The sequence below is a fragment of the Callionymus lyra genome, chromosome 7 (assembly GCF_982586985.1).
Source record: "Callionymus lyra chromosome 7, fCalLyr1.hap1.1, whole genome shotgun sequence".
Taxonomy (NCBI): domain Eukaryota; kingdom Metazoa; phylum Chordata; class Actinopteri; order Syngnathiformes; family Callionymidae; genus Callionymus; species Callionymus lyra.
This window is the reverse complement of record NC_141824.1, coordinates 17,271,244-17,283,157: the sequence shown is the minus strand read 5'-3', so window position 1 is coordinate 17,283,157 and position 11,914 is coordinate 17,271,244. Positions and strand designations below refer to the sequence as shown.

Here is an 11,914-nt window from a genome sequence, read left to right as displayed (position 1 = left end):
AGCGAGTGAACGGAAAGAATTGAACCGTCAACCGCCTGTTTTTACACTAACAAACAAGTAAAGTCGGCAACATCTGCTCCGTCCTCCTACACACATGAAACAAGACGTCATTCCTAATAACAAAACGTTCAAAAAGAGTGATAGAAACACGTGTGAACCCAGGTACCGCTGCGATGACGCTATCAACAAGAGAATTTCTATCGCTGTCGCCTATTTTTTACAAAGGTAGGTTGTTGAATAATTGTCGATGGTAAGATGAGAAATGAACACATTCCAGCTTAAGTTCGCTAATGTTTTGAAAGGTTCTCATCTGGAATGTTTTTTTTTTATGAAAAGTGACCTTCAGTGTTAGCTAGCTGGATTAGCATCGCTAATATCGGTCATGAATTCGTAAAGTTTTTGAACATCGTGTCGTCATTTTTTACACCACCATGATGTGGATTAGCAATTGATATCTGGATAGTTCCGATTTGATGCTAGCGTCGTGCTGGTAAAATTGTCAAAAACATAAGTTGAGATTTCCGATTTGGCGGGAAAATTCAACTCCACTTTATCAACCAACATTGAACTTTGGAGTTATTTTATTGTTTGCATCCCAGAACAGAAGTTGAACTTAAAACACGTTAACTTCCGTAAATTCGCCCAAGTGTTAGCTCGAGCGCTACTGCAATCTGATTTCACGACCGAGTTTGAGCAGTTTGTCAGTTGAAAGTTCACGAGCACTTGATGGGATTTTCTGATGTTGAACATTCCTTGTTACTCTCCGTGGGGCAGATTTCGTCGGTCACGCAGTTATGCAAGCAGGGGCCAGAGAGGGGTCGATGTCCTGGGGCCCCGCGGTGCGTTCACTTGCATCACTTGTGGTGGAACATCAGAGGCCTCACCATTCCGGCCAGCACCTTGGGTAGCTGGGACGCAATAACTTCCGACATCATCTCCGGAAACTCCACCCTCATGGCCCCGGCCTTGACGAAGGTGCTCAGACAGAACAGGTTGACCTTCTTCACGATCTGCAGGGGGGGACGGAGGGACGGGGGGGGTCATTCAATTGAATGCTCACGGGTGCGACGACGAACTCACCTCGTGGGTGGCGTCCATGAGCTTGGTCAGGTGGAAGAACCTCTGCGAGGTGGCGACCACGCTCTTCTCCTTCTTGTGGATGACCTTGGTGAGCTCGCGGATGTAGCTCTGCCTCATCTCCTCGAAGGCGCCCTGACTCTTCAGACCCTCCAGAGGCACTGAGGAGAAAATGTTGCAACGTTTGTATAAAACCAAACACGGATCGAGAGGTTGTTCACCGTCAACCTTATAATCCACGTCAGGTTTTTCATGCTAAGCTAATAATGCTAACCTTAATGTGCAAAGAAAATGTCAGCTGTAGAATAAATATAGAAATGGCTGTTTTAAAACAGAAAAGTAAACAAAAAACAAAAGAAGAAAAAAGCACACGGAAATATTTTAAATAGTAATTTCTTTTCTTTTTTTTTATGAAATGGAAGGAAAAAAAAAAACTGGGTAAAATTGTAGAATTTAATCCAAATAATTTAGAAAAAAAAAAATGAAAATAAAAATGGACTTTAAATGTACTAAAGTTATTTACAACATTATTATTGATCATTATTTTATGTCCCACTTTTTATTATTATTATTATTGCTTGAAAAAAAAATGTATGTCTATTTTAGGTTGTAAATATGGATTCAATTTTAAATATATATATATAATCATAAACATGGATGACAAAATAAATACAAATATTTAGTAAGTATGATGTATTGAAGACAATCAATTTTATAAAATATATATTTATAGGGGAAATGAGGGTAAATGAGGTAAGGACAAAGGGTAAAAGGGTAAAAAAAACTTGAAGAAAAAAATATTTTACCGCTACATGTAAATGTTATTTACTAAACAATATTGTTGATTATTTTTTTTGACAGTTTTATTATTATTATTGAGAAAAGACGCCCCAGAATTATGTCGATTTTAGGTAAGAAATGTGGATAAATAAACATGGATGACTGATTTATATAATGTATCAAAAGACAATTAATTTGATTTAAAACATATATTTGGGGTAAATAAATATGAGAAATTCAATACACATTTATTTAGTCTACATTAAATGTTATTTGTTGTAAATTGTATTTAATCTCTTTTCCAGTATAATTATTATTAAACTATTAAAATACGTTTTGTATAATCATAAACACGCAAGCGTGGCTCACCTGTGGTCAGGAGGATGATGGCTTTCATGCACAGGAACTCCTCTCTGGTCACCTTAAGGTTGGTGAACTCCTGGGGGATGAACTGGATCGCCAAGCAGAGGTCGTAGATTGGAGACCTCCTCATCTGCTCCCTGAGGACGACAACTTAGGTCAGACTTCCCTTTTCCCGCCCGCCTAAGGTGCGCTCTGTCACGTGAAGCGCTCCTGCTGTCAACGCTTTGAGATTTTTGTCATCTGGCTCAGCTCTTTCCTCACCGACACATCTGTCCTTTTCGATCGTCCCCTCACTTGTGAACCCAAATACACGAACACCTGGAGAGGATATCATCTCCACTCTTGTCTCACTGAATACAAATGTAGCTACTCTCACCCTTCCTCCTAAAATACCCCTTTTTTTATTAGTGATGGTCTGATGAAGCTTCATGAAGCAGTGACGGTTTCATGATACAGTTCCATGATACAGTTTCATGATACAGTTCAATGATACAGTTCCATGATACAGTTTCATGATACAGTTCCATGATACAGTTCAATGATACAGTTCCATGATACAGTTTCATGATACAGTTCCATTATACAGTTTCATGATACAGTTCAATGATACAGCTCCATGATACAGTTTCATGATACAGTTCCATTATACAGTTTCATGATACAGTGTTGACCGTGATGTTTCATTAATTTAGTGGTTAAACCTAAAGATTGCCATCTAGTGGTCTAGATGAGAATGTATCATTAAACTAGTGATGGTTTGATGAAGCTTCATGAAGCTGTGTCATTATTTTCAGAGTCCACTAGATGGCGGTCTCTGCACTATTTTCCTAATTGGAAAATTGTTCCAATGAAACATCACATCATTTCTAAACAACATGACACTGCTTCATGAAGCTTCATCATAAACCTTCATGCAGTGTTCATTGTCACGTTCATAATGAGCCGACTCGGATTCATTCGGCAGTGACTCACTGGCTCAGGATCAGATCGGGGGCGAAGTACAAGAATTCACTGGTGACGTTCTGGAAGGAGCACCAGCCCATATAGAAGACCAAGAGGTGATTCCAGGAGTACTGGATCAGCGTCATCTGGTCGTTGATGTGGAGGTTCTGGAATCCTGTGGAACGAAAAAAAAACTCAGTTTAAAATTGATGCGATGTTTCATTAGAAAATTTTTGTTTCCAGAACAGTTCAAAAGTAAATGGTACAAAAATATATTTTAAATCCAAAGGCAGAAAAAGCAGGTAAATGGTAAATAACAAACAAAAATATTGTACTAATACAAAATAAAAGTGTATTAAAAAAATTATAATAAAATAAAACCAAAAATGATTCCGATAAAAGATTTAGAATTTAAAAAAAAGATTTCTAGTTAAACAAAAACTAAAAGTATTTAAAGATTTAAAGAGGAAAAAGTCTAGAAAAGTATTTTAAAACAATATAATATTGTTGATTATTTCTATGCAGTTGTTTTAACAATTATTATTGAATAAAAAAACAAATGTATTATTTCTATTTTCAGGTCAGAAATGTGGATAATCATATATATCATATACTGTATATATATATATATATATATATATATATACATATGTCAATCACATGTGTGACATAAAACAAAACAATTTTAATAAAGAATATTTTGTTAATTAGAAAAAACATCTATTTTGCGAAATTAGTGAAGAAAAAGAGAATTAAATAAATACGATAAATAGTACTACTTTTTTTTTCTCAGAACAAACAGTTGAAAAGTAACTGGGAAAAAAGATGTTTTAAAATCCCAAAAAGCAAATTAATGATAAACAACAACCAAAAATGATGTATACAATAGAAAATCAAAAACTTTCCTGAAAACTGTAAAACTATACAAGTCGAGCTAAGAATTGGTTTCTAGTTTAAACAAAAAACGAAATATCAGAAAAGTTTCAGGTCTTGGGGGCGACTGAGGGTCTCACCTGGCAGGGACTTGGACCACTCGAAGACCCACCGCAGCTGCTTGTCACAGAGGTTGTTCAGGCTGCTGAGGAGCACATGAGGAACTTCTCCCTGAGAGCTGTCGTAGCCCGAGTACACCTCCTCCGGCTCGATGTTCTCCAGAACGTTGATGAGCTGCGAGAACTGGACCTCGCGGATGCCCGGGATGCAGGACACGCCGCTCAAGGCCTGACCGTTGTTGGACATGGCCAGGTGGGACTGGAACATGAAGGTCGGGGGAAGACCTAAAGCCTTCAAGGCGCCGAAGCGTTTCAGCTTCCGGCCTGAGACGAGGAGAACGAGGTCAGTGCGGTGAAAACTCCCCAAGTATAAAACATTTCAAGGAATCGGAAAAATATTTATTTAAAAAAATGCCTTCAGTTTTTTCTAATATAACTTGGATTCAAATCTGATTTTTTTTTTAAATAGAAGAAAAGAAAAATTATAAAAATATTTTTGTGTTTATTTCATGTTTCTTTTACGTTATACTTCATTATTAAAATTAAAAAAAAAAACGAGAAATTAAAAAAATAATAATTTAAGAACATGGTTTAGTAATACACTTGCAAAACAGAAAAAAAAAGGGTATTGAGGACAATTTATTACCCATCATGCAACAGAATAATTCTTAATTTTGTCTGTGGACAAGGTGCATGTTTCTAACTGCAACCACTTTTGTTTTTGTCATTATGAATTTATATAAGTTGTTTCTTTTACTTCCTTCTTTTACTTTTTTTCCTCTATTTTCTTCCTATTTTAGAATCAGAATCAGCCTTTATTGCCAGTTTTGTAGAGAATGTATGTATGTTGATGACAATACACAATAAATATGAGTTAAATAAAATGAGCTGAATGACATGCAATAAATAAGAGATATTGGATAAAAGCCGTATAAAATAAATAAACACATTTATATCTAATATTATTTATAAGATCTGGACAGTAGTGATAATTTAATTAATGTATTCCACCTTAAATTTAACATTATTATACATAATTAAAACAAATGTGTAATAAAAGGGATTTTGAAAAATGAATATTTTTAGAGTACTTGAAAAAAGAACTATTAACTACAATTTTTATTTATTTATTATTATCTATTATTTCTTCTTTTTTTTGACCACCTACCTCCGAGCATCATCCCTGCCTGGTAGCACTTCCTGAGGCGACACGCCGGACAGTTTTTCCTCCGGATCTTGTCCACGATGCAGTCGCTGCGTCCGGCGCAGAGGTAGCTGTGATGGCCTGCGGAGCGAGAGCCAGACACACAAAAGCAACCGTTGAGTCACGTAATGAAGGTTCTGAAGGGTTCTGGGTCCATTAACATGGCCGCCTGCGCCGCCTGTTCCCCGCCGCCTGTCGGGACGCCGTGACACGGCCGAGACCGGCCGGCTCGTCTGTATCTCCAATTACCGGATAACGAGGGGAAAACAAGAACACGCTGATATCATCGACGCGCAACCATAGAAGGTCGTGACTCCCGTGAGGAGCAGGAAGCAGAAGCATCGCTCGCAGGAAGCTGACGTTAGAATCCAAACTCTTTCAAATGAACCTTTGTGTTTGTTATACGGTTTTAAAGTGACAGATGGTTTCTCTTTGAAACAGTGATTCTTTTGGTTTTTTGTCAGACAGGAAGTCAATCTGATTCTAAAGTCCCATGGGACTCGAGTCTAGTGGATACAAGTCGCTCAGACTGTTGCCCGGGTTTAACACAAATGACACATGCGTCTCTTTTGTCTTTAAATAAGTGATGGTCTGATGAAGCTTCATGAAGCAGTGTCATGTTGTTTAGAGGTCAGTAGGTGGCGCCATCAGTTTAAAAATGATGTGATATTTCATTAGAACGGTTGTTCAAAACAAAGGAAAATAGTGCAGAGACCGCCATCGAGTGGACTCTGAAAGTAACGACACTGCTTCATGAAGCTTCATCAACACCTTTCAGGCGTGTATTATATTGAATTATTTGGTAAAATAATGCTTCAAATTTAAAAAATGTGTATATTTAATATAATGATGTGTATTTAATAAAAATTGTAACATTAAGTCTTGAACCTTGGGTACACACTGATATGCTAATGGGTACATTTAAACAATAATAATAGTAATAATTTGCTTGAAAGATGTTTCATTAGAACAGTTGTTCAAAACAAAGGAAAATAGTGCAGAGACCGCCATCTAGTGGACTCTGAAGATAATGACACTGCTTCATGAAGCTTCATCAGACCATCACTACTTTTAAAAGACTCTGATATCTTCACTTGCCCATGAGTCATGGGTCCGACTCTTCCGAAAACAAGCACAGAACGACTCGGAAAACCAAAACATGACTCACATGAATCTACTCGCCAAAGGATTCGAGTCATTCACCGAGTCATCTTTAGTTACTTCACCACGAAGTTACACTCGTCGACCATTACATTATGACCACTCATGACGGACACTGAATTCTCACGTTAAGCAAATTGTTTACAGAGCAGCAACTTCTTGAAATTCTTTCAACAATAAAAAGAAACACTAAAAATAAATCAACAAAAGAGTGGAAAATTGAAATTCTTTCAACAATAAAAATAAACACTAAAAAAATTCAACAAAAGAGTAAAAAATTGAAATTCTTTCAACAATAAAAATAAACACTAAAAAAATTCAACAAAAGAGTAAAAAATTGAAATTCTTTCAACAATAAAAATAAACACTAAAAAAATTCAACAAAAGAGTGAAAAATTGAAATTCTTTCAACAATAAAAAGAAACACTAAAAATAAATCAACAAAAGAGTGGAAAATTGAAATTATTTCAACAATGAAAAGAAACACTAAAGAAATTCAACAAAAGAGTGAAAAATAAAACAAATACAAACAATACAAACCAAATTAAAAATGACTAATGATCGATTTTTAAAAGTGAAAATATATTTTAACCCAAAAAAAATCTACTCTTGAAAAAGTAAAAAAAATAACATAAGATCAATAAAAGCTCCAGTAAAGAACAGAACTACTGTAAATAAATGTATTATTTACATTTTAACATCTAGAAAGTTCACTGCAAACCAGTCAAATCAATAACAAATGGAAATAATAATGAGATAATAAAAACCGCTGAGTCAGCAGATCGGAGGAGACGTTAAGTAAGTAAGTAAGTCATTTTTATTTGTATAGCGCTTTTCCAGACCAGGGTCACAAAGCGCTTAAACAATCAAAACAATACTCAATAAAGTATATACTTTAAAGTTAAGAAGTAGATTCAAAGTTTCTCACCTTCAACCGCTCGCTTGAAGAAGACCTTGCAGCTGCCGCAGGTCAACACGCCGTAGTGACAGCCTGAGGCCTCGTCGCTGCAGATCAGACACACCCGCCGAGGCGGCATCCTGCGCCGACACACACAACTTAAAGATTTACACATAAAGATGGGGGTCGACTGTCAGGGCACGCCCCCAGCAGACTCCTGTCCATCATCTTATGTCAGGAGACGTGTTTTTATGAAGTCAAATGGTTTGAATCTTTCTTTAATTCTCAGAAAGGTATTAGTAAAACTAAACATTACAAGTATATTTGATGAATTCATGTTGTAATGTTGGCAACATTTTAATTTATTTATTTTATTATTATTATTTTATTTGACACATTACAAACAGATCATTAAGTTAAGTTAATTGTTATTAACCTTATTAATTATTAAGGAGACCTGAGGGATCAATAAAGTTCTACCTAACCTAACCTATTATTTATATTTAATATACATTTTCTTTTTAATTTCTTCTTTTAAGTCTTAATATTCACCATTTCAAACCATTCCCTTTTCTAATGTTAAACTTATCTTACAAAAAAATTACTAAAAATAACTAAATGTTACACAGTAGATCGATTATTTTAAATAATTAAATTATATTACACCGTTCATGTGTTTAATTTATATTTTCCACTTTTTTGTATTTGCTCATTTAAAACGCAATCGCTACAGTTCTTAAAATATCCCCTTTATTTAATAACCTTTTATAATATGACCTTGTATAATAATATTTTATTGTTGTGGTTTTTTTTGGTCACAAATATATGAAGCTTCATTGCTGCGTTTTGTAAATTAACTTTAATTTATTTTAATGTTTTTTATCTTTTTTTCTTCGATGTTTTGACTGAATTTAGATAGATAGATAGATAGATAGATAGATAGATAGATAGATAGATAGATAGATAGATAGATAGATAGATAGATAGATAGATAGATAGATAGATAGATAGATTGTTTTTCCAATAAGAACACAGCAATACAGAGGATAATTCATAAGAATAAGAACAAAGGTTCTATAAAAACAAAGGACAAGATGAAACAATCATAGTTTAAAGATAAAGAAGATAGTTCAAAGACAAAGGATACAAAGATAAACATCGAATTGAATGTCATGATACTTTATACTTTCACTCCAGCTTTTGTTTTGTAAATAAAAAGATATGTTTTATATTTATTTTCCTTGCTATTTTTTTTTTCATTTTCAGTATAATTTCTATAACTCTATAAGCGGTAAATCTCGTTATTTTTCTATTAAAATTAACTTAAATATGTTTGAATATTATTGAGTTATTTTACGTGAAAAGGTGATCACGTGATCAGAAATATTCACCCCGGATATGTCGAGAACGCGGACGGATTCCTCGGACACAAACTCTGGTTCTGGATGAAGTGGTACGAGTGCGAGTACGGGTCCTCGGTACCCCCCGTGGACTGGCACCAGTACTGGGGTTCGGCGGGTTTGGTCACGTGCCACGAGCTCTTGTACGCCTGCTGGGTCGCGCCGGGGTCAAAGTTGCCCATCAGAGACCCCATGGAGTCAGTCCTCACCAGCGGCTCCGGGGGGTTCTGTTCAAAGTTCGGCGAACCGTCCGGAGCCGGTGAGGCGAATCCACCCTGCGCTATCCTCCTGTCCAGGGTCTCCGCGGGCGAGTCCCGGACCACCTTCTCGTCCTTGATGAACTTAAAAGCGAGCAGAGGTTCCGACGCCGCGGGGGTCTGGACCGGCCATGGGACGTCGTCGCAGTCGAACTGGGCCACGTCGTCGAGGAGGAGGTCGGGAAAGTCGCCCGGGAGCAGGTGTCCGGAGTCGAACCCGGGACCCATGAAGTCGCTGACTCTGGCGTCGGTGGAGTCTGCGAATGAAACCATCCTGTCGTGGACCTTCCGCCCGGTCCGTCCTCGGGTCCAGAAAGAGTCTTTTGAGATCCGTGGACCCGGACTACGTGACGTAACCTCAGCATCAGCCCAGACCGAGTCACTAAAGAACTCCCTCAGCCAATGACGAGGCTCCTCAGCGACTCCCTCCTGTTGCATCAGGACTGAGAGTCAGATGTGATCAGGGCTCAGATGAAGAGCTTCCACCAGGGGGCGCGATTTTATTTAATCCCATAGATGGTCCGACATTTTTTTTATCAAACATATTTGTTATTTTTTCATTTATCTTAAGGATAAGAAGAAAACTTTTTTTTCACTAATCAAAAACAACAACATTTATGAACATGTATTTTTAAATACTTTTTTTTTTAAGGTAAACATAAATGTTGTTGATTTGATCACTGAAACAATTTTAAATGTTCAATTTATCTTTTCAAAGAAAACGTCTTTGATTCACTTAAAAAAAACTGTGCTCTCTGAATTAAAATGATGGTTTATGTTTGTGTTGAACAAGAACCACAGGTTACAGTGGATGCAGTTATAGTACTTTATTATTCATTAGCAATACAGACTATATATTTTTATTTTTTATGAAAAATTGCTGTATTTGCTGTGGATAATTTGGAAAAAAAAAACGATTTCTCGAAGAAGACCTCCTGAGGGATCAATAAAGTTCTACCTTACCTTACCTATAATTCATAAAAAAAAGAATAAGAATAATGTTCCTTTAAAAAGAAAGAACAAGATGACGCAATCTAAGAACAAAGATAAAGAACAAAGATCTAAGACAAATAACAAAGACAAAGGATACAAAGATTAACATGGAATATAATTCATAAGAATAAGAACAAAGGTTCTATAAAAACAAAGGACAAGATGAAACAATCATAGTCTAAAGATAAAGAGCATAGTTCTGGACACATTCCCAACACACCACAGCGTAGAACAATTAATTAGAAGAATAAACTGTTCTGTGAAACTACGCTGGCCCAGAAGTGCAAACTCTGAAACAAATGTTCAAACTCTGAAACAAATGTTCAAACTCTGAAACAAATGTTCAAACTCTGAAACCAATTTACAAAAACTGAAACAAATTTACAAACTCTGAAACAAATTTACAAAATCTGAAACAAATTTACAAAAACTGAAACAAATTTACAAAAACTGAAACAAATTTACAAACTCTGAAACAAATGTTCAAACTCTGAAACAAATTTACAAACTCTGAAACAAATTTACAAACTCTGAAACAAATGTTCAAACTCTGAAACAAATTTACAAACTCTGAAACAAATGTTCAAACTCTGAAACAAATTTACAAACTCTGAAACAAATGTTCAAACTCTGAAACAAATTTACAAACTCTGAAACAAATGTTCAAACTCTGAAACAAATGTTCAAACTCTGAAACAAATTTACAAACTCTGAAACAAATGTTCAAACTCTGAAACAAATGTTCAAACTCTGAAACAAATTTACAAACTCTGAAACAAATTTACAAACTCTGAAACAAATTTACAAACTCTGAAACATATTTACAATTTCAAGAAATTGTATTTCAAAGTTTGTAAATTAGTTTTGCACTCTGGGCCACCGTATTAAACCCTATTCACCGATGCGACAGAACAGTAATTTTTAATGAAAAGGTTTCAAATCAGTTTAATTGATCATCGACTAAAAAAGACATAACACAAACATAAAAGACGTCATTTTTAATTTTGTCATAAAGTTATACATTCTTTGTTCTTGTCCTAATGTCCATTTTCGTCTTTATATAAAACCAGAAGAAGCTTGAAAATATTTGAACACCTTGTCGCCTGTAAATTATATATATATATATATATATATATATATATATATATATATACCTGATAATTATTACTCTATTGGCACATGTATTTGACATGTATTTGTGTGTACATCTAGAGTAGAAAGTGTGTGTAGTAATTCCATGACTCACTTCCTCTTCCTTACGGCGGCGCCTCAGACTGGCGTCTGTGTTCAGTATCTGCTCGATAGCGTCGTTGCTGCTCGAGCTAATCGGCTGATGCGCTCGCCGGCCTTGACCCGATCTCCTGCGTCATGTTTCTCCTGCGATAAAACTCCCTCAACTGACTCTGAATGTATCCTTGTCACATCGGATCTCAAAAAGAATGTATCTTGGGTCAGATTAAGCTTCTCGTAATGAAAACAAAAGCCACAAACTCTGCTTGAATTGTTGCTGAGAGAAAGTTTGGGAAGATTAAAGCGTGTCAAAAATAGCTCTAAAGGCCAAAACATTGTGAAGCAATTGTACAAGAACCAGACTTTAAACTCAAATAAAGTCTCACTCCCTCTCAGTGAACTCATCACTGCAGCTTCCAGTCAGTTTTTAACCGTCATGATGTTGATATAATAGCTCATTGGAAAGAAGTTTTTGTACTTAGAAGGTATTCTTGACTGGTGTTAAGGGGAAACTGATCAAATGGGATGTTAACAGGAAGAAGAAGTAAAGCTACGTTTTTTTTCAGCAGGACTTTCCACATGTCTCCTCTTAAAGAATATGTTTTAGGGAACAACTC

The 11,914-nt window shown here is 35.9% G+C and overlaps 1 protein-coding gene across 1 annotated transcript; it reads right to left on the bottom strand.

The window, feature by feature from the left end:
- Window positions 1-563: 563 nt before the first annotated feature.
- pgr (progesterone receptor) lies at window positions 564-9,403 on the bottom strand. Its single transcript, XM_087796485.1, has 8 exons — window positions 8,809-9,403; window positions 7,448-7,557; window positions 5,323-5,439; window positions 4,176-4,478; window positions 3,193-3,337; window positions 2,227-2,357; window positions 1,081-1,238; window positions 564-1,010 (listed from the first exon to the last, which is right to left on the bottom strand). The coding sequence occupies exons 1-8, from the start codon at window positions 9,345-9,347 to the stop codon at window positions 855-857; spliced, it is 1,659 nt and encodes a 552-aa protein (XP_087652611.1). The 5' UTR covers window positions 9,348-9,403; the 3' UTR covers window positions 564-854.
- Window positions 9,404-11,914: the final 2,511 nt, after the last annotated feature.

Bases quoted from the DNA above. Each gene is read 5' to 3' on its own strand.
- pgr (XM_087796485.1), bottom strand. From the start codon at position 9,347: ATGGTTTCATTCGCAGACTCCACCGACGCCAGAGTCAGCGACTTCATG. The intron at 3,338-4,175 runs GTGAGACCCTCA...TTCGTTCCACAG, and splicing joins GTGGTCCAAGTCCCTGCCAG to GATTCCAGAACCTCCACATC. The intron at 2,358-3,192 runs GTGAGTCACTGC...TGTCGTCCTCAG, and splicing joins CCCGATCTGATCCTGAGCCA to GGAGCAGATGAGGAGGTCTC.